The sequence below is a fragment of the Lepidothrix coronata genome, unplaced genomic scaffold, assembly GCF_001604755.1.
Source record: "Lepidothrix coronata isolate B3197 unplaced genomic scaffold, Lepidothrix_coronata-1.0 Scaffold7, whole genome shotgun sequence".
Classification (NCBI taxonomy): Eukaryota; Metazoa; Chordata; class Aves; order Passeriformes; family Pipridae; genus Lepidothrix; species Lepidothrix coronata.
Window position 1 is genome coordinate 3,717,844 of NW_016690187.1, and position 25,018 is coordinate 3,742,861.

Genomic DNA, 25,018 nt, shown 5'->3' on the forward strand with positions numbered 1-25,018 from the left:
CCTCCGATTGCCGCGGCCCGCTGGGCTCTTCGCGCCCAGCGAAGCCGCTGGGGCGGGCAGGGGGTCCCAGGCCTCGGGAGGGGCCCGGCGGACAAGAGGGGAAGCAGTTTGGCATCCCTGCACAGACTCGGAGCCGGGGGCGGAGCGGTCGCGGTTTGGCAGCACCGCCACCTTCTCACTTCGCCGCCCGCTCCCGGGGCGCCGGGAGACTCCGAGCGCCGGCGGGGGGTGACGGCGGGACGCGCCCAGCGGGCAGGGCGGGGGGGCCGGGGCAGAGCAGTGTCCCGGCGGGACGCCCGGTTCCGCCGCCCCCGCACTCGGTGCCCCGGGCGGGGGCGGCCCCGGGGAGCCCCGGCGGGGCGGGGCCAGCGGCGGGGGCGTTCCCGGGGCGTTCCCGAGGGCGGGGCGCGGGCGCGGCGCGGCGCGGGGGCGCCCGCCCGCCCCAGAGCGCAGGTGGCGGCGGTGGCGGCGGCGGTGCCGGTCCCGCTCCCGGCGGGGCTCCGCTCCCGGCGCGGCGGCGGCAGGTGCCCGGACATGCGGCGGCGGTAGGACGCGCGGCGGCGATGGGCGGCCGGCGGCTGCCGGTGCCGCTGCTGCTGGGGCTGCCGCTGCTGCTGGGGCTGCCGGCGGCGGGGCGCGCCGCCTCCAAGGCGCTGGTGTGCCAGGAGATCACGGTGCCAATGTGCAAGGGCATCGGCTACAACCTCACCTACATGCCCAACCAGTTCAACCACGACACGCAGGACGAGGCCGGGCTGGAGGTGCACCAGTTCTGGCCGCTGGTGGAGATCCAGTGCTCCCCGGACCTGCGCTTCTTCCTCTGCAGCATGTACACCCCCATCTGCCTGTCCGACTACACCAAGCCGCTGCCTCCCTGCCGCTCCGTCTGCGAGCGGGCCAAGGCCGGCTGCTCGCCCATCATGCAGCAGTACGGCTTCGCCTGGCCCGAGAGGATGAGCTGCGACAGCCTGCCTGTTCTGGGGGACTCCGAGGTGCTCTGCATGGGATACAACCACACGGAAGCCACCACCCTGCCACCTTTCTTCGGGAAGCCCACGCGCCCTGCCAAGGATGTGGCCAAAAACCTGACACCGCTCGATGGGCAGCGGCCCTCGGGGCTGGACTGTGGTCAGACTTGCAAGTGCAAAGCGCCCCTGATCCCCATCTCCAAGGAGTCCCATCCGCTGTACAACCGCATCAGGACTGGGAAGGTACTGAACTGTGCCATCCCCTGCTACCAGCCCTACTTTACCCAGGATGAGAAGACCTTCGCCACCTTCTGGATTGGCCTCTGGTCCATCCTCTGCTTCCTCTCCACCTCTACCACTGTGGCCACCTTCCTTATTGACATGGAGCGCTTCAAGTACCCTGAGCGCCCCATCATCTTTCTCTCTGCTTGCTACCTCTTCGTCTCTGTGGGCTACATCGTGCGTCTGGTGGCAGGGCATGCCAACGTGGCTTGCAACCCGGAGCACCACCACATCCATTATGAGACCACGGGCCCTGCTCTCTGCACCGTGGTTTTCCTTCTCCTCTACTTTTTCGGCATGGCCAGCTCCATCTGGTGGGTCATCCTGTCCCTCACCTGGTTCCTGGCAGCTGGCATGAAGTGGGGCAATGAGGCCATTGCTGGCTACTCACAGTACTTCCACCTGGCTGCCTGGCTCATCCCCAGCGCCAAATCCATTGCTGTATTGGCACTCAGCTCTGTGGATGGTGACCCGGTGGCTGGGGTTTGCTATGTGGGCAACCAGAGCCTGGAGAACCTGCGGGGCTTTGTGTTGGCACCACTAGTGGTTTATCTCTTCACTGGCAGCCTCTTCCTGCTGGCTGGTTTTGTCTCACTCTTCCGCATCCGCAGTGTGATCAAGCAGGGCGGCACCAAAACTGACAAGCTGGAGAAGCTGATGATCCGTATCGGCATCTTCACCGTGCTCTACACTGTGCCCGCCACCATCGTCATCGCCTGTTACATCTACGAGCAGCACAACCGGGAGGCGTGGGAGCAGGCACAGAACTGCTCCTGCCCAGGGGACCCTCACCGCCCCAAGCCTGACTATGCCGTCTTCATGCTCAAGTACTTCATGTGCCTTGTGGTGGGCATCACCTCTGGTGTTTGGATCTGGTCTGGGAAGACACTCGAGTCCTGGAGGCGCTTCACTGCCCGGTGCTGCCGGGCTAGAAAGCCTGTGGGCGCCTCTGTGTATGGTGAGGCCAGCCCGGCGCTGGCGGGCAGGACGGTGCTGCCCAGCATGGCCTCCTACCACAAGCAGGTCCCACTGTCCCACGTGTGACCGGAGGGAGCCTCAGTGACCCCAGCCACAGGGAGGAGAGGGTTGCAAAGACCCTGGGCCACAGGAGAGGGAGTGAGAGCTGGGCCAGCCCTGGCACCCTCAGCTCCACTGTGGCAGTGCTGCCTGGGACCAAGTGTGTGCGCCCACGGGTCACGGAGCAGCTGCAGCCCCAGGCAGGGCAGGGAGAGGTGCTGCCAGCAATGTGGGGGCAGAGGGACAGAGATGCCTGGAGCCTGGCACCGCCATGTACACGCCATTTGGGAGTCCAACACCCTGGCTAGGGTCCTGGGGTGCTGCTGCCTGCTGGCCAGTCTGGTGGCAGGTATCCCTCGAGCATTAATTTGTATCCCACGACAAGCCTCTGGGCAGGTCTTGCTGGTGCCAGGCTGAGGGGCAGAGCTGCAGCAGGCAGGGTGGATGGTGGCCCCCGACTCCAGGTGGTGCTGGCACTGGCACTGGAGCCGCTCACCAGAGCCTGGAGGGTGTGAGGGGGCCGGGGAGAGCCGGCAGGGGGGCTGCCTCCCTGGGCCCCCAGAGTGGTGCCCCCAGGACCCCCGGAGCCCCCAGGCACAGCTGTGTACTGCAGAGGAGAGGGCTGAGGGCCCCTGGCGTGAGGCAGCCGCTGGCCTCGCCCGGGCAGCAGCTCAGGCTGAGCGGGAGGGAAGGAGCTGCACGGGCCGGGGGCTTCGCAGGTGGTGGCAGTGCAGGAGGAAGGGGCCGTGGAGAGGATCTGTCACGCAGCCCTCAAGGCAGGCAGGGACAGGGTCCCAACTGTCTGCAGTGCAGGCGGGGACCAGGGGACCCCCATGGTCCCTTCTGCCCTGGGCAAGCATGTACAAGCTCCCCTTCATGCAAGGGGCTCCAGGCCGGGCAGGAGCTGGTGCTGGTGGGGCTCAGCTCCGCGGAAGCGACTCCCTGCTCATCCCTTGTGATGGGCAGCTCCACTGCCCATGGAGCAGCCCCGGAGAGCCGTGGGGCTGCGTGGGTGATGAGGTTGCTGTCCCAGCACAGGGCTCACAAGGAGCCCGGGGCAGCACCAGCTCTGGCTCCAAGAGCAGCATTCTCCTGAGCTGCCATGTGCTCTGGGAAGGGGCTGGGGCTGCTCCGCACCTCTCGCCTCTGCAGTGGGATGAGTTTCTCATGTCTCCCTTGTGCTGTGTGGGTTACCTGGGGCAAGGTGAGCAGGCCTGGTGCCCTGCCTACCAGCTTGCCGGCTGTGGCATGTGGCACAGCAGCTGAGCGTGGCACAACCAACCCTAAAAGGGGGGTTGCATCCCTGCAGAGAATAGTGTCTGCACGGGGCGTGTTTCTGAGCAGCAGCTGGGTTTTCCAGCCAGTCGGCTTCAATACTTCTTGCTCCTTTTTTCAAAGCTGTGCGTCTGCTGGAAACAGTGCCAGGTTTGAGAGTGTGCAGTTAATTTGGGAAAATTTAGCTAAACGCTTGTGCTTCTTTACTTCCAACTTCCCAAGCCTTCTTCCCTTCCCCAGATCAGGCAGCAGCTGAGCACTGACAGAACCAGTGCCTGGCATGAAGCAGTGGTGACAGCTGGGTGTCGATAAGTAGAATAATGGCAGGGGGGCCCTGTTGTCAATGTCACCGAACAGAGCAAGGGCAAGGGGCTCCAGCTGTGGCATGGGATGAGGCACAGCTGGCAAGAAGTGGCTGCTTCTGGCTTCAGGCCACTAGGGAAAGCACCCAGTTTTTAATTTATTTCTTTTTTCCCTGCCCTAAGTAGTGTGTAACCGTCCAGCCATTACTCAAATCCTTTTTGCCCTCCTTCAAGCATGGCACTGTGACCCGGCTGCTCAAGCACTGCAGAACAACTGCTGGCTTTGCTCCCACGGGACTGCAAGGATCTGAGGCTGTTCTGAACACCCTTGGACCATTTCAGTCAAAAAGGTTTCCACCTCACTTTAAAACCAAAACCTGAGAAGTGAGGAGACACTCAAGTGGCACATCTCTTGATAAAGGTACTGCCAAGGTACCACATGAGTGTCTCTGGGGCTTTCAGGCCAGAGGAGCCAACAGTGCAGGGACTGAAGGCACAGCAGGGACTGTTCAGCCGCACATATCTGCACTCTTGCGACAGGGCTCGCTCCCTCCAGTGTGTTGCAGTACTTTATTGTGGACAGAATTGCACCATGTTGTGATACAGACTGTAAATTTTTGTATTATAGCCCAGCTTGTACATACAGGAGCTGTAGTGACCTTTGATACGGGTTAGGGACAGGTGTGTTCTCAGCAGTGAGGCGGGTCAGGTACAGAGACGCTGTGGATAGTCTCGTGTTGTAATCCAGGGCATTAAATGATTCCAACCTGCTCCAGTCCACCTTGCTGGACTCTTCTCTTTCTATAGTGCCTTTTGTAGATACAGCTAAACACACATCATGCAATACAATGAACAAAACCATGTCAAAGGTGGTATTTTGTTGTTTTTGTTTTTTCCAAAGTGCAACTGACTGTGTAAAGAAATCCAAGATTAGCTACAAACTGTTGCCTGTTGAAAAATGCAAGAGCATTTCAGTTTGATCCTTTGGTAGGGTAATACAAACTCGTGTCCGAGTTGCTGGCTTCTCAGCACCAAGTGGCAGGAGTGGGGAAGGAGCTGTTGCTGTGTGCCCTGTCTGCTGTAGCCAATTTACATGTCGGGTTTTGCCTCTTTCGTTACTGATGCTTTTCAGTGTCTAAATTACTGTACTATATTTTGTGAAAAACTGAAGAAATTTTATTCAAAGAGAAGTATCAAGATTAGTTATTTATGAGGACAAAAAAAATCAGTGTGTGTTGTTTTCTTTTCTTTTGCTTCTGTTAGAATATTAATGACCTTAAAAACTTAGCTGTGGGGGGGGACTGGGAGGCATGTGGTGCAGGGGCTGTGCAGGGTTCTTATTACTGGGGATCATGGGGAGCTGGTGAGGCAACTACACTTGCGTGGCACAGGAATAGCATGTTCCATGTGCACAAACCCCACGCACGGCTGCCCTTGGTACAGAGGATGTCACACACCCGTGCCCTCAGCACTGGCATGCTGTGGCCCACCATGGCACCGAGGTCCCAGCCTGGATCTGCACTGAGCCGGGCTCATCCCCAGGGGGGCTGTGCTGGCTGTGCTGTTGGCTGTGCCCATGACCTCGCCAACAGCGCCTTTCCCTGACAGGCCAAGGTCACACCTCGCTGGTAAAAGAGGGTTAACTATCAACTTTTATTGGCGTTCTGCAGTTTGCACAGTATCAGTCCCTCGCCCTGTACTGAGATCAGGCCCTGAAGAAGTGCCCTTTGATACTCTTCAGGCCAAGCAGATGACAGTTCTTAGCCAAGCAGGATGCTGTGTGCCAATTTGGGTGTTCTTGTTGCCATCTGCTGTGCAATCCCTCCTGTTGGGAGGAGCACTTTAGGAGTGAGAGCAAGGGGTTAAGGCTGGCTCCACAGTGACTAATGGTGCAGGACTCTGCTATCTAGTTAGGTGTGTAGGCACACACCAGGTCCCACTAGATAGGATCTCTTTTTGGAAGCAGCCCCACAGCTTGACTCACCTGATTCCTCAGGGATCTGCCCCCCCTGTGCTCAAGTGCAGGCAAAACACACTGTTGAGGCTAATCCTATCACTTAAAGGGCAACAGTTTTGGGGTGTAGAAGGGACATGCACCATTTCAGCATCAGATTCTTCCCAACATGTTGTGGACACTTGCTGCCTGCTTCCATTACCTTGCTGGCAGCCTTGTCATTGCTGCCTCCCAGGAAGCTGTTGTGTCCTCAGCTCCTCAGTAAACAGGAGTTTGGCAGCGCTGCCATGCACCGCCTACCTTAAGCCACGGTTTCCCAGCAAGGGAAGGGCCTTTCCTGTAGGGAGCCGTGTGACTCACCTGCAGGACTCTGTTCCTGTGAGCACCTGCGTGATCGCACACAGCCCAGCCTAATGTTTGTGCTGCCGTGTCTCTCCTGTGCTTTCCATGTTCCACTTGGTCAACTTAGGCCAGCCTCGAGGTAGTCACTGCCTTCCTCGTGGTTCAGCAGTGCAAATGTAGCACAATTTCAGGCTGGGATGGCATGGGGACCACGTGGCTTTTCAAATAGGTTTAAATATTATAAAGCAGAAGCCCAAGTAGTTATTTCACCTAGAAAATGCCTTGTCCATGAAGGCAGCCTGACTTCTCTAATTCTAAAACAAACAGGTCCATGCTCAGCCAGGTAAGTGCTCTTTTGCTAGCTAGTCAGTTGAGAGGGGGTAGGTGTGAGTGAGTGCACTACAGTCACTTCGGCAGCACCCTGTAATTCACTTTATGTTGTCAAACAACTTATTTGGTGCAAGTGTAGTTTTCCCAGATAACAATATGGAATGCCAGTCCTGTGTAATGCTCTTGCACTACTGTGCTGTGGGAAATCCGAGCACAGGACAGGGGCTGCAGCCTGTCCAGTGCTGAGCTCTGAACTCAGTAGTTCACCTTACCCCGGGCATGCCTGCCAACTCCTTGTGCAAGCTCTTGCCTCAATTGCTCTTCTGTCCTCTTCTGCTTGCTCAGGTTATGCTTGATGCCTCTACTCTTATCCAGAAGCAATGGTCTTGACATTTATTCCCTCCCTCAAGTGCCTGTCCTCTTAATTGCCAAACCCACGGTGAAGTAGTTCTCATAAAATTCCCTTGGAAACAAAATACACAGTCCCTGTACACAAAGGGAAAGGGCTGCTGAAGCCCAAGGGCATCATGCAGCCCACAAACACCTCCATGGCTTCCTGCCCCTGCTGACCACCAATGTGCTGCTCCTGTTATTCTTGTTAGTGCTCACGTTTCTCCTGCTGGACCACAGCACAGCTATTGTCTCTGCAAACAGCATTTAGTGCCAGAGGGGGAGTGCTGCCCTGGAACTGAAAGCAGGCAGCGGTCACCCCAAATGTAAATTAAATATTATTCCGCTGTTGGGTTAAGAAAAACAAGGTACATTGATTCTGTAGGTGGTTGCCCTTCCCTGGCAGCAGAGGTAGGTAACAGTCTCTGTAATTCCAGTTTTCTAACCACAAAGGTAATTTTTCTTTTGCCTCTTTGAGAGAAGCGCTGCCAATATATTAAGAATAGTGCAAGTTGGAGGGTACCCCCTCCCACAGTTCATTGTCCTGCAGAACCACCTAAATATAATTCCTTCTGAAACACTATCTCTGCTCATTCCTTCGAAAGGGAGCTGTATGGTTTATTTTTTATTGTTTAGCTAAGAAATGCACTAGTTGTGTTTTCCAGAATCTAACTCTTTCAGGGGGACCAGAACTTTAAATGGAATTGTGACTTTTTCTCTCTTAAGAAGTCGAGTTGTAGTTCAGGCCTGTTTAGTGTCTGCTGAACAGATCAAAATCCCATTGAGAATGTGCTCTGGGCTACAGTAAAACTAAAGCCAGGTAAGATTCAAAGCAAAATTAAATTTGGAGCAGCAGTCTCCTGCAGGATATATTGCAGAAGCAGCCATCAGCTTGAGTTGTCATTCACCTGACATCCAGATCAGCAGGAAGATCATTTGGCAAAAAAAGGGAAGTGAGTGCCCCCAGTCTCTGCTGAGCCCCTCACAGTGAGCACACCAGCCCACAGCCAAGTGCACCAGACCGATCCCACACAGTTGAAGGCACCTGGCAGTGCTGAGGGAAGCAAAGCTCCTTAGCAATTAGGTCACAAGTCAATCCAGGAGGTGGTCACTTGTAGCTTCCAATTTACTGCTCTTCAAGGGAGGACTTAAAAAAACATCAGGTCGCCTCCAGAGAGACTGGCTCTCCTTAAAGGCCATTTAAGTGCAAAGAAACTGTTAGTGAGTGGTTATTTGAGCAGCCCAAACGCCATGTGGGAACAGCTGGGCAGCCACGCAGGACTGCACCCACCAGGCCTCCGGCTGCCCAGCGCCACTCACAGCTGCCACATGACCCCTGCTGCCTGCTCCCAGACATTCCCGACTCACTGGGATAAAAGGAAGGCGAGGGGCTGATATGGGGAATGGAGGGGCCTTAACACACACCACTGGGGTTTTTCTTTTTTTTCCTACTTGAGAGAAGCTGCACAGCACCAAATACTCATGAGGAGCAATGGAATTCAACACCTGTACAGAACACACCGTTCACATTTAACTTTAATTAAAATAGAGTTTATTAGCTTTTCTTTTAATACAAACATGAGAAAGGAAAACCACCTGAAGATGTAGTGTTATTTTCAAAATTGAACTAGTGATCAATACCTGAAGTGCCAAGTTCCATGGATTTGGGAGCCAGGGCCTGGCATATTTGCATACTGCAAAAGGCTGTATGCATCATTTTAACAGCTGAGTGCAGCCAAACTGAGGATGCCACTCAGACAGCCCCACTCCCAAAGGCACATGGACTTGTTACTCAGTGTAAGTTTCTGGGCCTTGGCTGTATGAGGAAGTGCACAAAACCCATGCCATTTGGAGGGAAATCCTAGGACACACTGCCTAGAACCTATTTGGATCCAAGAAGGGAAGATACTACAAAGACTTGTACCAGGAAGAGTCTAATAATACTTATCCTGTTTAGAGTTCAGTTTCAGAGCCTGAAAGTAAGCGCTGTTCCAAAGTCTCAGAAAGAGCAAACCCCAAGCCTCTAGAGCAGTTGCACAAGATAAAATTCACTTTGGGAAAAAAAAAATAGGTTTTGTAGAAAGCTTTTTGATAATTCTCAATTGAACACAATATTTTTTTCATCTACCTTCTTAGGTAGTCCAGGATTCTCAAAGTCATTATTGTCTCATTATGAATGTAAATCCCTCCCAGGAAACTGAAACCCAAGGAGAGCCAGATGGATGCACAATATCAGCTTTAGGAACTCCACTGTATATAGCACAAGAGATCTGCAGTAGAACTCAGAGAAGCAGTGCTGCACACACGCCATTCACCACTGGATTGCTACACTGTTTGGGATGGTGATGATGTTTCCAGACCAACTTTTTCATTCAATGCCTCAGAAAAATACACAGATTACATCTCTTCCAGAGCAATATAAGTATTAGAAAATGAGAGAAGCACCATAATTCACAAGAAATGCAGCATGGACCCTATACATTTTAACAATACATAAAACCATATCTCTGCCCCCAGTCAAAACATTCAAAGTCTTTTGACAATCTCTACTGGAGTGAAGTTGTGGGTGCAGAGTTGGAATTCCTTCCTGCTGGGCAGCTTCTTGGCATGAACACATCACCAATAATAGCAGCTTTTAGTAGCCAAACCAGGGAAAAACCATCAACACGTGTCTATGCTACTGTTTTCAGCTCCAGAGTGGCTTTATACTTTAAGAGTCCCATGTTTTGTGTTGTTTTTGTTAACACTGCATTGACCTGAAATACAAATGCAGTGAGACTCTGGATTACAGGGGAGAGGAGGGAAGAACATTGTAACTATAGTCATGTGGTTAGTGTTTAAATTCTAAAATTTAAAACTACTTATTATTAAAAACCTCAAGAGTTCACAGCTATAGGCCTACATAGTAAGCAAACATCTGTGGGGGAGAGAAGGAGATAAGTTTGTTTTTGCACCTCTGGATACATTAGAAGGAGGAGAGAGTTGGTTTGACAAAGATCTTGATTTTTGCACCAAGTATGCTCCTCAAGCTCTGGGCTCTCTTGGCTAATTTACCTTCCTCTCCTCCTCTTGCTGGAAGACACCATCACTGCTGGCTTGTGTGCATGGAGTGGTGGTATTCCTCCGATTCATATGGATGCTGGTTCATGGTGCTGCACTTTTCTCTCTCCTCAGGAGAGGATGGCATTAGAACGGCGGATACCAACTAAGTTATCAGCACTGAAAGATCGTCTCATAGCAGCTTTTGACAAGTCTTTGTATTTGTCTTCACACAGCCGGGAGATAGCCTGGATACCACGTTTAGAGACAAAATGAAAAGTACACATTAGAAAAGTTCAAACATTTCAAGGGAGGTTTTACAAGTGTAATACCAACAGCACAGGTGCTCTGCAGCAGTGATGCTGTGAAGAACTACTTTGGAGGGAAAATATTAAAGGGGTCTGTCCCCATGCTAACATGAACCCCAGCCATCAGAAAGTAAGACCTAAAGAAGGGGAGTGGTTTCCATAACTATCTCCTTTATTTTACTAGTCTCACTATCTGATGGAAAACTTGGATCCATTTCAGACTTAAAAGTTTGAGGAAGCTGTGTTGAAAACTGCACCTGGTAGCTGGGTCTGGTGTACACAGCAGCACAAACCCCTCTATTTTAACAGTGCACAGGTATGTGCACAGGCATTTCTATGAGAAAAAGGTTCAACCTAAAAAGGTCTTTGCACTCCCTCAGGCATCTTGCCTTTGGCCACTCAGTGAAAGTGAGCCTAGGAAATGAAGTTCTACTACGATGTCTGTTTTGCCTTTACTTTCTCTACACCCTTAACCTAATATGGTCTTCCCAGGATCACCCACACGATCATGTCCTGGAAGAGGTCTGAGAAGGGAGGGCAGCCATGGCACTTTATTACAGCAATTAAACACTAGCACATGTGGACATCATAGTGTTTAACTGCTAAACTGCTTTTTCATCTATTTATTGGCTTGCCTCTGTCATGCTCATCTAGCTAGTCAAGAGGCCTTTATTCTGGTGCAGCTATTCTAGTAACAAATTTTTATTTAAAATCCTAATAACACAATTGTCCAAAAAACAGGGTGTCCTCCCCTGCAAGGCCTATTTCTGATTGGAGCCTTCAGGCATTATCAATGCAAATTAATAAGGATACCTGTATTAAAAGGCCTGAAATGAATGTCAGTCCTGAACATTTACTTCCATTAATAATTTACTACCTATCACCAGATGAACTCTCAGAGTCCTGCAATCAGCTACATGGCTACACCTTCCCTTTAAGGCAGCACCCATTCAGCACAGCCCTATGTTCTGGAAGTTCAAAAGGTGAAAAGCACTCTGAGCATGAATAAAGTTCTAAGTGTGTTTTAAAATAATTATTTACATTTATTCCTGCCGACCTTCTGGAGGCATGCATTTGGCTCAAGAGTGGCATTCTTTGAGATACTGGCGGCATGAGCTCCTGCTGCAAGACCAGACAGACTCTCTATCCTGCTTTAATGCTGGCACATCAATCATAAAGCAACCTGTGTTGACATATTTAGCCCCAGCTGCCCATATGGTGTAAATCAGTTTTCAGTCCCTGGAATTCACTAATTCACCACTTTATACAGGCTCTATCAACTGCTCATGTGCTTCAAACCAAAAGGTAGAATTAAAAATTTTAGCAAATGGTTTAAATATTTATCACATTTTAGAATCAAATCCCAAAATGTCCTGTAGAGATGCATAAGTAAGTACATTAGGGCAAATCCCATACTGTACTGAAAATTACTCTGATTTTAAATACCAAGCCCCCAAATGCTAAGAAAGAAGAAACAAAACAGGCTCACAATCTGTAAATCATCCACTTATGCCTGGGCACTGAGCAGTTCAGTAAACAATTTCCTGTGGACTATGAACTGCCTACAACCACATTTACAATTAGTGACAGTGTTAGCTTAAAGTGCAAGTAACAAGGGTGAGACAAAGCAGAAGAGTTGCATTGCTTAACTTTAAATAGAGGAATTCATAGGCATATCATACCTATCATTCCAAAAGACCAGGAGGGATCACACTTATTTCCAAAGTTCAGCCACTTCTGGGACAAAATAAAAAACCCTAGGACTTGGCAGAATTATTGGGGGTGGACAACAGAACAATATAAGCCAAGAATACCGTAGCACAACCCTCTTGAAAGGGGCTATGGTATCAGTGTACACAGGCCTGTGGTAATGCCTTTGTTGAAAGGTCAACAAAATAACATGCAGAGTCATCAATTAAACCTGGACAGATGAAAGGTTGCATTGATCCAACAAGAAAATTTCCCTGGGAACCCAGGTAATTTTCAAAATGTCTTAGACATCTCCATCAGCTAGGAAGACTGACTCTGCAAAAGTTCAAGTTTTTTAAAATGCACCTTCACACCAAGAAGGCAGCAGGGACTCACAGAAGGGCAGCCTTTCCCATCGAGCAGAAAGGGCCAGTTATCTGCATTTACATTCCTCTGGGCATTCTGAAGGATTCCCAAGAAGAGGCTATTCCAAAAGTTTATCTTAAAGCAACATTTCTTTGGAAAGGTGAGGTTCTACAAGTTATGAAAAGAAGCATATTTTTTCTGCAGCTGTCCCGAGACAAATGGTTTATTAAACCATGAGAGCAGTAAGAGTGCTTCCTCTAAAAGCAGCTGTGCAGTGGGATGCAGTGGGAAACCTTCAGCTGGTAGTATTTAGAAAGGGCTGAGTGTGACTGTCTCTAGGTGCTTGGAATACAGACTGTGACTAGGGAAGGACAGACAATCCATTACATATGACACTAATCCTTTCAATCGTAAGTAGCCTAGCTGAGCTATGGTTCCCAAAATAATATCCATTTTATTTTGCGATCTGTGGGACTTCTGTAATCTCTTCTGAAACCCTTCCTTTCCTCAGAATACTAGCTTAGCCCAGGCATGGTTTTAGACATGCTAACTGTAGTTATAAAGGGGTTAAATTACCCTGTAATACACTAATCTAAAAGCTTTTTACTTTTTCTAACCACCACTTAGCATGATTAGCAACAGATGCTCTTACTACACATACAGACAGAGTCCCCTGCTCAGCCACTCTCAGAGCATTACCTCCAGCTTCTGTGCTCTCTCTTTACTGAGAGGCTCCAGCAGAAAGCTCAGGTTATTGTCATCTGCTAGAGAGCGAAGATCAAAGTAGTATTTGGCGTAAACACTGGCAGGAACATTGATATTAAACTGCAGTAGCTCCAAGAAGTGTCTTTCCATCTCATTCCTAGGAGGCATAAGGGACAAAAGACAAAGGGAAAAAAAAGATAGTTTTAGCTGGCTGAAAACACTGAAGAGACCTCAAGCTTGTTTTAAAACCAGCAACTCTGAAATAGTCATCGAGAGCTCTGCATTATTAGTTTTGAGAGACAGGTCATTCCCTGGTGCTCAAAACAAGGTGCAGCTTTTGAGTCCTGGCACCTCCGGCTCGGAGAGGAAGGTAGTGCCCTGTCATGCACTCGCTCGGCTGACTGGGGAGGTTCATTCTTCGGAGTTCCATTAGTGCAGCTGTACAATTCATGCGCCATTCTCACTCTCATACGGCCCCACACTATAGTGATCAGATGAAAGGAATGATGTATGCTGTTTATTAGCTCTGAAGAACTTGCAGACATTTTCACCAGGCTGATAACAGGAAGGGGGTTTATTGAAGTAGAGGCGGACTAACAAAAGGAGTAGGCAGATCACCACGGCAACAAATGGATCTATGAAGAGCTGCTGCTATTATCTCACAGAAAAAAGCCTCTTGAAGCAACATGGATTCATCTCCAATAAATAAATAAATAAGCAGCATTAGGTGGGAGAAGGAATTTTTTCCTCAATAGCATTAGGAAGGATAACAAAGTACTGTGTCAAAGGGCACTGTCCAGTTTTTACTCTCTTGTCTGTTTTCACTGGGCAAAATACTTGGAGGAAAGCGGGGAGAGTGCCATGGCATGAAAAAGGCTGCTTCAGCTACTGTACTGTGGTCAGCTGAAGCAGAGATGTTCTACAGAGAAAAAACAACGTTTTACAAATTAACCTAAAAAGAAACTGGTGGTACCCAAAACAAGCAATTCAGTTGAACACTAACTCAACAATTGTTCCTACTGGTAGCAGACCTGTCTCAAGAGAATTTAGCAGCTGTGTAGGCCAACTGTGATAACACCATAAGGTAAGCTGTACAAAGTCAGTGCCAAGGTTGTTACTGCTTTTTGGGAGCTTTCAAAATGGACGCTCTACCTATCAGAGGGGGGCAAATAAATCAAGGAATCATCCAGGTTGTCCTGTACTGGATGGTGGGTCTCAATATGAATAGCAGCTTTGTGCTTGTTTCTGGCATAGTGGACTTGAGTATCATTGAACCTAGTGCCAAAATTAATTTCCTGTTCATATGGTCATAAGCCTATAGAAATGTAAATCAGATAATGTTTTGATGATCAGCTGATCAGAGCTTGATTTACCCTGTTGAATAAATGCTCTTCACTTCCCCTTTTGTACTCACTAGGCTAATACATTTTAATTCTGTAAAAATACAATTCTTCATTGGATTAACAAGTCTATTAACAGTGGTTTGAAACCTGGGTAAGGATAATGCCCATGTGTTTTCTGTGCCTTATTTACAAATATATGTAGCCTAAAGAGTGAACAGCATGTGTCCCCTTACAAACAATCATGGCAAGATTAGCAGCTGCACAGTTAATTTTTCAGTGATTATGGATTTGCTCTCATCAAAGCAAGCAAGTTCTGACAAAGGATGACTTCCAAATATCAATTTAATTTCCTTTGATTTTTTTTTCCCACCATTAGAAATAAGTAAAACAAAACAAAAAAACCCAACCTCCCAAAACCCCAAAGAAAAACTCTTTTCACTAAAAATAACCACCTGTGTTTTGGTCACATAAAAAAGGGCTTGTGATAGAAAAAATAAGATGAACACTTTACCCGTGTTGAGTAGGAAGAGGCTGAGACAAATGAGCACATCTGCCAGTTGCCAGGCCTGGACCATGTATCCCTTCACAACCTGTGACCTGCTGGCAGTTTCTGGAAGAACCACCCAGCTCCCGCTGCCAATGGAGCTGTGGGGTGGGGCTGTCAGCACGTGTCCCGAGCAGTAAGGAGTGTTTGCTGGGGAGGAGATGCACCTACACTGCCTTCAGAAGAGGTGCCTGGCTTGTACACACACACACACACACACACACACACGAGATTTGCAAATTGGGTGCACTGAATCAGACATACGACATTTTGCCAGTTCAGAGCGGTGTAGCTCCCTTGCTTGGCTTGCAGTGGCTCAACAAGGGTGTCTAGCAGGTTAGTGAGGTCATTCTAGATCCACACAGCCAAGAGGAAAATTCACAGAAAGTACACAAACAAAACTTGCCACCAGTTCCTGCAGATAGGCCTTTACTGCACAAGAATGGCCCACCCAGGGAGCGACCTTGCTAGAGTCCTGCCAAGCAATCCTTAGCTGGAGAGCTGCTGGGATTTTAGGTGAATTTTTTGGCAGCATCACCAGCCATCATCAACATTAGAATGCAGTTGTGCCTGAAATCCTTTGCTGATTTTCTCTCACTAACACTTGTATTTCAAATAGCTAATACTTACTATCAAATTACTGGTTTAAAAAAGTACTGGAACTACTAAATCTGACAATTAACTATAGCACCAACTATTAACTGAAAGTAAACTTCTAAACTTAAAATAATTTTCCTGACTATTTTAGGCAGTTTTCCAAGGTCCTTATTATGGTGATGTTATCCAACCAAGGAGCAGTGAAGTCTGCCAAGCTGCAGCAGTGCAGAGCCTGGGATGAGCACCCTCGACCACTGTCAAGGAAGTGGTTGTACAGTTTCTGCCTGTACCTAAATCCAAAGGTCTAAGTCACTTCAAATGAGATGGGATTACAAAAATCCCATCTTCAAATTGGGAGGAAAGAACATACCTAAATTCCATCTATTTTCCTTACCATCATCACTGCTTTGAAAATGGAAGTACTGACAATTTCAGGAGACCCAGCATCAGCAATAGAGAATAAACATCCTGCTTGTTACAGATATTTCCAGTGCTATCAATTTGATTTGTTCCAAATAGGGCTAGAAGAGGAGACATCAAAAAGAGCAAGATGTATACTCCAGCACTCCTTTCTTCGCTGACCCCACTTCAGCCATCTCAGAGTTATTTGCAGCAATGCTTCAAGTATGTTCCTCAGATAGATGAGCACTCCAGGCCAGATTGAGTGAAGATGTACATTGTATAAAATCACTAATTATGCTTTCCTGAAAGCAGGGCTGGCACAGTCCTGCATTTTGAGACAAAGAACTCCCAGGCAAGGGGTATGTATAAAACAAATAACTGCATTCACTGTTGTTGTTTGACATGTGAAATAACTTGAATAATAAAAATTGTTTTGGTGGAGAAAACTCCCTCAATTTTAGAAATGCCACCCCCAACCTAAAAGGAAGAAAACTAGGTATTCCTCCCAAATGAATAATTACTGTATTTTAAACATTAGCTTTGGGCTGAATCCAGGGAAAAGAGCTTGGGGCAAGAGCAGACTCTCCCATCACACAGGCAGCCTCCCACTGCTGTGTGAAAAACTCTACCACCTCAGTCTGCTCCTGTGCTAGGACTGGCTTTTACTACACAGGCCTGGACACATGCTCAGGGCACAGCAGTGTGATAAAACTCAAACACACACAAAGCATGTAATGAGATTTACTACAGCCAGAAAGCCTGGTGTTTTAAGCTGGCCTTGTAGCATTTCTACCACTGTGATAATAAGGGAAATAGGGGAACAAGCTGCCAAATAGAATTAAAACATTAATGTTGACATTTCAAAGCTCTTAGATAGAACTTTATGAGAAGGAATTTAACAGAACACCTAATGGGCCAAATATACTCCACATAAACACACCTCCAGCCCATGGCATGAGCCTGGAGCCACAAGGATGAACATCTTCCAGTACTGCGAAATCTGTAGGGATTAAATCTGAGTGCACCAAGAAAAGACAGCAGATTCAAAATTTCTGAAAAACTGAAATCTACATCCAAGACAAAAATATATCCAAGGAACATCCTTACATAAACAAGCAGTTGTAAGACTGAGGATTTTGTTCTCAGCATTGTAGGCACGACTAAGAACTCTGCCGAAGAGGATAAGCTGTAGCAGTAGCTGTGTTTAACACGTGCAACCACAGATACCCACACAGACAACACCTGCCAGCAGCAGCAGCAGCTAGAAATTCACACCTTGAGATATCTAGGCCTTAGCTGGATACACGAGCACACACATAAGGCACAAGTTAGAGTTTACCTTGCCATTTTTCAAGTTCTAAAACAGAAAAGGCCAGGAACAAATTTAGTTAACTTTTTTCCTTCCAAAACAAATCTTTCGATAAGACTATAAATTGGGCACTTTAGTTCCGTGGCTCATCACTGTGAGAAAGAAGGTAAAGAAAACTAACTTCGAAGTTGCTCACCCAAGTCATTAGAATTATTAGCACAGACTTGTCTCAAAGTAGGGTAATCATCCAAAGTTTCTTGAGTTAAAAGAGGGAACTAGGCCAGACACCAGATATACACCATGTACATATATCATAGCAACAGAGACAGACATTTTTCAGTATGATCACACCAAGTGCCATTAAAAAAGCCCACACACAAACAAAAAGCCACCACGAACACCCCCCACCCCCCAAAAAACCCCACCACTGTAGATTAGCCAAACCTTGCAACTTACATGTCCTCAACAGTAATGTCCTTCAGTATTTGGCAATAATCCACATTCCACACAGCCTGATCATCCCAGACTTTAGAAGCCAGCAGAATAGCTCCTAGGACTATCCTCTTCCAGTTACTAGGACATATGTCAATCTCTGCATAGGTTAAAAGCCTTTCCAAATAAACCTATAGAAAGAAGTTAAAAAACCAAACAACAAAACTCCAACAACTGCATTTTTTTTTTTCAATGTGTGTAATTAAGACGTGGAGCTGAGTTCTGAGAAGCAAACATGCCAGTCCAATATGACTATTTATTACCATTAAGTGTGTCAAAATAAGTACTAATGATTACTACTTACACTTAAGAATCCAAATTTTCAGGAGTTACAGGTTCCTTTTTTATTGTAACACAAGAACTGGACCACCAGGGTATACAATAAAGATAGTGAAGTATCAGTCCTGTTCATTTCTATCAGCAATTGCTGTTTCAGGGAAACACTGCTACAGCTCGTTCCGTCACAGTGTCACACATCCCACACAGGTTCTCATTAGGGCCTATGTGGGACAGCAAATCACTCAACATCACTTTAGCCTTTCATCATGGTTAAGGTTCAGCACTTGCAGCTGAACAGAAAGTGCTAAAAACCTGTGCTGTGATCTCTAGTGATGGGACAAAGATGTGTTAATCACTATCTTTCCACAACAAAAGGTGTTCTAGTGCTATTTCTATTTTACCCTGTAAAGAAGTCTTCGGTCCCTTCATCTACATCAACAACTCCTTAGAAAGATACACAAGTCCAAAGATGTGTCTTGGTCTTTTACTCATTCCTCCCATGAAATCTCAAACTAACGCCAGCATGTCAAATCTGTCCCTTCCTTTAAAGTTTTCTACTATTTCACAGTCCTATAATGATCCACGTAACAAGTAATTTTCATTTTCAAAGTTGAATACAAATCGTTTTTAATGTTCTATTCCCTCACCTAAATCCACGGTTCTAATGAAACCTCAGATTAACAAGTGGGTACAGGAAGCTGCACCTACTAAGGTCTAAGGGCGGGCTTAATCTTTGTCACTGAGATCTCCTCACACTTTCTTCCCATCCTTTGCTTGTAGCCCTCAAATGGCCTAAAGGTGTTCCTATAATAACAGGGCCATCTAGTGGTAAAATGAACTTTAAAAACTAACTCCGTATTTTGTAAATACTTCAGCTAGTTTGCCTAGGATTAGCTGTTATCTTGTTCTGTCAAAATTGCTTGCCTGTCTTTGGAAAAGCAAAAACCTTGAGTTTCAATACCTCTAACTATCCAGCCTTTTTAATTACTCATTTCCATATTAAAGAGAGTCCTTCGAGCTAAGTTTGCTTAATTGCTACATTGTCTTTTGGTGACAGTTCTGTTCTCCTTTCACACTGTTTTTCAGAAAGAAGACACAATGAAGACTGAAATCTAGTGTGCAACAAAGCGCAGTTTAAGAGACTGTCTAATGTAGCAACTATATAAGTTGTGGGTTTTTTATTTCCCTTCATATACACACACATATATATGTATATATATATATATAAAATCAGTACTGTTGACAATTTTTTATATCCATCACGCTTTCTGAAATCAAACAACAAACTGTAATGAGATTATTATCTTGTTCTTAGGTTCTAAGTATCTCCATGTCACCTGGGGAAAAAAAGTTGTAGCCTCTGGTTTAATTTAAAAAAAAAGTTTGATAGAAAGGTGGCAATGATTGAAGGATATAATGAGAAAGTTCATCTCCTAGAGTTCCTATAGGATTAATCCCCTTAAGGCAGTATTACTTGCACTTTTCTGGTTAATATGATCTCGGAACTCACACTTTCCCCTCCACACAACAGAAATAAAAGATATCTTTGAGTCTGATCTTATTACATCCCACTGTTTATAGTGCCCTGCTGTTCTGCTCTTCTCAAGCTCCTTCAGTGAATATATATTATGGAACAAGCAGTTTTTGATTGGACAAGTAATTAAGCATTACATATACATATATAGAAAAGGTAAGTTCCTTTTTAGTTAATCAATTCTGTGACTACTTAGAAATCTCTAATGAACTCACTTGTTCTGTGTCTTCATTAACAGGGTTTCATGAGATACTGTAACTATTTAAAAGTCAGCCCAGTTCACTTATTGAGGAGGGAGGGAAAGTGTTCCAAAAGCTCAAGTTTCAGAAATGAGGCGTCTCTTACCAGTGTCACTATTGCACATTCAGCTGTCAGCTGTGCAGCACTGAAAAGTGTCCGGACAAACCGGTATATGTGCTTGTGATCAGGGTCATGCTTGTAGTAGTCATCTGGAACTTCTTCCCGCTGAAAGAAAGTTCTCTGAATTACTGAAAATCTGTCTTATTTAATACTGACCCTAAAGAACAGCAACACATGGTTATTTCTTCTCACCAAAGTGTATACAACCCTTTCCTGTCACAGAGACAGAACAAAATTATACTGAAAGAAGCCGCCCTGCGATATCACAAATATTCCAAACAAAACACAATAGCTGTAGCTGGTATCTTTGTTTTGAACATTTTTTTGATCTGTAAGGCTAATGGGAAAGAGCATGAACTACCATCATTATTGCAGGTGCTTACTATTGTCCATAGAACATTTTACAGACTGAAAGAGATGTAAAAAAAAAAAAAAAAAGGAGTCTTCTTCCTGCAAGAAAATCACATGTATATACACACCAGGGAAACACTGGCTCTTCAAAAGGCAATTAAGAGACTTCACAAGATTCCTCTTCCAGCTGAGGAAGAGCTGAAGAACACATGGCAATAATTCTGTCAGAGGTAGAACTGGAAGGTAATTTACACTGTCTTCATAGGACTCATCCTTGAGAGACTCCAGAAGGACAACAAAACTAATGAACAGGTAGATTTAACTCTGACACAATGCTAAACTGTTTCTAAATACAGGGGAGAAGAAAAGCTCAGAAATAAACAGTCTGTAAAAGCAATTCTTATATGAGTGTTTGAGAGACACTGTGATATTCAGCACTCTTCCTGGAGGGATGAAACCTCAAGAGCTCCAACTCTGCACACTGGTTCTGCAAGACTGATAGTGATTTCTATCTACAGTCCAAGGTAGACCTATAGTATGGTAAAGACAGTAGCTGAGAACATCATACCTGCCTGACATTAAACAAGTAGCTGTAAGGTGAGCAAAGCAGCAAGCATTTTCCTGTGCTTTGTAGTTTAAAAAAGCCAGGTAGCAGTGTCAAGTAAAATGCAGAGGTAAGTTAACTTTGTACTCTCCACACAGCCTTCAAATACACCACTAACCAGTGGCGGTTACCTCTGCAGGGTGGGCATGCAACATTAGGAATAACATGAGCAGGACCCCTCCTGCGCTACAAGCAGTACAAAAGCACATCTGGAAGTACAGTTCTGCTGACTGGAACTGAGGAGGAAGGCACTGAGACTGGTATTTGTGACTAAACCCCATGATACTGGTAACTGGGTCACATTAGGGTCAACAGAGCCTGGATTTGAACTCCTTGTGACTGCATCTTTGGAAGACAAGGTGTTCAGAGATTTCTTCCAGCTAATTAACCTTTTTAAAGGAACAGTAGGTACCCAGGCAAAACACCATTGCTATAGAAACTAACAAGCCATCTGTGCCTTTCCCCTCAGAAGTATGACAATCAGCCATAACTCTATTTCTGTCTGTATGCTGCACCAAGATAAAAAAGACCTTTAAGTGTTCCCTAAAGGACACAATGATTTTTCTCTCATTAAATAGGAGCTAGGCTATATGAAAAGATCAAAGGATGTCAGGTTGTTAAATAAAGAAATTGTCTGATGAAGTGGAGTTCATCTTACATAAATAATTTTCAATGGAAAACAACAGATTTGGGCATTTAAAACAGTTCTGGACCATACTTTTCCTTTTGAAGTGCTACAGTCCATACAAGAAATCTTCAGTACAGCTCTTGTCCTGAAGTTGTTTGGGTTTTTTTTTAATTGGCTAAATAGTTCTATTTATTCAACTGTACAATTCCTAGCACAACGGGTCATGCTTAGGGATGAAACCCTAACAAATTTAAAATACTAAATTGTTCATTAGAAAGTGTTTATTAACAAGCCAAATCTGTGAGATAGGTTGAACTGCATTCACTCAGGTAAGTCCCAGAGCAAATTGAATTGTTAAAGCCACTAGAGCTTTTCTAAGTTAATTTCAAATGAAAAACGAGGGAAGTGGTTCTGTAGGACAGAACCAGTTTGAGCTAGGAGTGCTCAAACTGGATGTGAAAAGCACACGCTCCAGTCTTGAACTTGCCTGTACTCTGAGGTTTCGCATCTTACAGATTGTCTAAACAGATGTACCAGGATCAGTCACATTAAAATTGCATGCTGAATTGCTCCTAGCTGTTACTGCAAGCAGCCTTAGGCATATTTACTTTAAAATGTTGCCCTTCAGGTTTTTTAAAGACCAAACTCGCTGTCTCCTACTTCATGTGATATTCCCCCATTTGCAGTCATTAAAAGGGTAGGCACATACCCACTAACCATGTCTTCCTAAATAAATAGGAGAGACCTGTAATTAAAGTAATATTAAAGAAGGGAAGAAAAGAGAGAGACAAGAAACTTCAGATATGGAATATGGAAGAACTGGGCACATGCTGCTTTCTCTTTACAGTCAAAGCATAGGAAACCAAACTTACTTTGCAGCATTTAAAAAGACTGGGTTCTGTTTGTGATTTAGCTGATATCAAAAGTCATTATTTGCTCTGTATATTATATATAAAGGTAAAATTTAAGATCAATTTGATTGTGACCTGGTGCTAATACATTTTTCTGACTTATACAATACAAATCAAGGTGTATATTGATACACATTCAAAGGATCAGAAAGTTACACTTACTGTGAGAGGATGAGATTTTTCATCAAAAATATCCAATGATCTGTCAGAATCTCTACAAAACAAAAATCTCTGGTTTAGCAACAAGAGTTAATTGGTACTGGTATGCCCTACTAAAAATTATTGTTCTTCAAAGAGGATAAAGGGACATATTTTATAGTTCAGCTTTTCCTAGAATGAGATATTTTTGCAAATACCATATTTTTGCAAAGCCTTTAATGATGAGACCTTACAACTGAATATTTAAGATGCGAAACAAAGAACAGCTACCCATGTTCTTGTATTATGCTTAGTACAGTTCTCCCTTAAAATGTGGAACTGTCTCACTAATAGCATTTACTTCAAAAAGTCAGCTATAATTCTGAAGCATATGCTGTAACGAGCTATAATGGCAAGGGTTATATGTACATGGGACAGACTTCCTTCACCCATCAAAACTAATCTGTACCTCTGTATTCAGGAAAAGCTAAACAAAGGCCAAAGGCTGATTTGTTATGAGTTAAGTGTGTTTTCTTCACTCCCTGTTTTGATGTTTGGATGGGTGTATTACTGACCCTTCCACAGCAGCTCAGGACGGGGGACAAAGAGGAAGCAGATATAGCATAAAGTGCCAGTTTTTTCAGCTCCTTTAAGTTCCACCAGATCATATTTGACTCAATGATCTAGGAGGTTTTTTCCAGCCATAATGATTCCACAATTTTGTATCCCTGGCTCAAAAAGAAAGTTATTATATTTCACCAAAGGAAGAGTTCACTCACCTGTTCTTTATATGGTAGAATATTGCTAATGTTACACTAAAAAAGAGAAAGAAAGAAAAAGATTTAACAAAGCATATTCCATGCACACTATTCCACTGCAAAAGCTGTCATTCAGGGCAAAATATTACAAATCTATTTTGTACAGGCTTCCTTTCACATTCTCAAGTACTCTGTGTCTCATTTCTGATGTTTAACTGTCTGAAAAGAAACTGGCTAAATCAAATTTGCTAGCTAAACTACTTTTACATTCATTGTACAGATATTTGTGCAACAAAATAAATGTTAAGCAACATTTTAAATATATACTTTCATTTCCTGATTAGGTAATATAAGTGGAAATGTGGGGTATTCCCAACTAAAATATAAGTTCTACTTGATGTTACATGTACTGTTGTAGAGATTCTCCTGATGTTTTAATTCTGTATGCCCGGTTGTGTAATTTAGGAACTGTCTGAAAAAGAGAATAATAAATTTGATACTATGCCAGCATAATCCAAGAAGTGGACAAGATCAGATTTCAGTCTCTGCTAAGTGAGGCAACAGGTTTCACATATTAATGCTCATCTACTGTGGCTAAATTTCAGGTTTTTTACAACAACAACACTGCCATCACAGGAATCTATCACAAGAAAGCTCTGATCTGTTGACAACTGTACACCACTTCAAAATGGCACAAGCATAATTTTTTAGGTTTTTGCTTCTCTAGAAAAGAAGTGACACGCTTTGTTTGAAAGTGACGAATCAATTTATACATTTCCAAACTCTACTACGCTGTTAAAACAGTGAAGCCTTCTGGGACTCAGTCTGATCAGCCCTCCTTTCCCCTCAAGCATGGTAAACTTTTCTCAGCTCTCAGCTGGTATGGTCTAAGTGCTAACAACTGTCTTTCTGGAACACGAAAAAACAGGTCAAACAGCCATTTGCACTGGAGAATCGAGGTAGCTACACAGTTACCACCTACTACAATAACAAATACCTCAAGAAAAAGGAGAAAGGCTAGAACTAAAACCCAAGTCAGCAACACGTTGTTTTTCACAACTAGAGGGCAGACTAACTCCACTGGCAAGTAGCAAACACAGCCCTGCAACTTTTCCTGCAACTCCATACAAAACCCATTTCAAGTTTTCCCAGATGAAGAATTTCTGGATTTGGCTTTCAACGTGAATTGAACTCCCCCCCTCCACCCAGCACACAAGTGCTGATGCACTTCTGCACTACTTCAAGTGCACGATGAGAACTTCTTTGAAATACAACAGTACTAAAACAAAAGCTCACTCCAGCAGTCATAATTACCAGACCTCTACACCCCTTCCATGACCGACCTGAAGAAGCAGCGCTGTGCTTCTCTCAGTCAAGTGCACAACTGGTTTTGGAACAGAAAGGACACCCAAAAATCCCAAATAAACCTTACGGTGCCACTCAGCCCCTCGCTGATGACAAATGGTTCTTACCACTTTATTGTGCTTCTAAGGTTAGGCTGACTGACGGTGCTGTCATCTATAAATATTGTTGAGCATGAACTGTATTTTTTCGTAAGCTGCCCAGGAGAAACCTTGGGGGAGAAAAGAAAAGAACAAAAGAACTGAAATACATTCAAGAAGAGGGATTCTGTAAGCTTTGGTTTACCACACTGAATACTGGCTTTACACCTCAAGTGCTTACTGCACAGGGGATCTTCGTAGATGACTGCTGCTGCAATGTAACCTACCCTGTATCCACCTAGTTCCCTTGTGTAAGATAGGTTTATGAATCATCCATTGTAATATACAACGTGGTGTTT

At 45.5% G+C, this 25,018-nt stretch overlaps 3 protein-coding genes across 6 annotated transcripts in view; 2 read left to right on the plus strand and 1 right to left on the minus strand.

Annotated features, from left to right (window-relative positions):
- PLEKHM3 (pleckstrin homology domain containing M3) overlaps positions 1–25,018 on the plus strand; it is a 150,090-nt gene that overhangs the window by 104,000 nt on the left and 21,072 nt on the right. Inside the window, exon 9 of one of the 4 annotated variants that reach the window (XM_017834473.1) lies at positions 23,823–24,663. The exons of 1 other annotated variant lie outside the window; for it this stretch is intronic. The gene's annotated coding sequence lies outside the window, so the exon portion shown is untranslated. Of the gene's footprint in view, positions 1–15,970; positions 16,137–19,019; positions 19,184–23,822; positions 24,664–25,018 lie in introns of those variants that run through there. 2 more of the 4 variants (XM_017834466.1, XM_017834458.1) reach the window with 2 other exon arrangements.
- FZD5 (frizzled class receptor 5) lies at positions 467–5,069 on the plus strand. Its single transcript, XM_017834648.1, has one exon. It carries the CDS (start codon positions 564–566, stop codon positions 2,292–2,294), a length of 1,731 nt encoding a protein of 576 aa, XP_017690137.1. The 5' UTR covers positions 467–563; the 3' UTR covers positions 2,295–5,069.
- CCNYL1 (cyclin Y like 1) overlaps positions 8,396–25,018 on the minus strand; it is a 33,589-nt gene continuing 16,966 nt past the window's right edge. The window contains exons 4-10 of the mRNA XM_017834797.1: positions 24,690–24,790; positions 23,239–23,274; positions 22,484–22,535; positions 19,813–19,932; positions 17,619–17,785; positions 12,962–13,124; positions 8,396–10,147 (exon numbers count right to left, since the gene is read on the minus strand). Of these exons, the coding sequence (XP_017690286.1) occupies positions 10,031–10,147; positions 12,962–13,124; positions 17,619–17,785; positions 19,813–19,932; positions 22,484–22,535; positions 23,239–23,274; positions 24,690–24,790 (756 nt within the window). The 3' untranslated portion in view covers positions 8,396–10,030. The remainder of the gene's footprint in view (positions 10,148–12,961; positions 13,125–17,618; positions 17,786–19,812; positions 19,933–22,483; positions 22,536–23,238; positions 23,275–24,689; positions 24,791–25,018) is intronic.

What these genes read in the sequence shown, in the direction of transcription:
- FZD5 (XM_017834648.1), top strand. Translation starts at nt 564, where the DNA reads ATGGGCGGCCGGCGGCTGCCGGTGCCGCTGCTGCTGGGGCTGCCGCTG.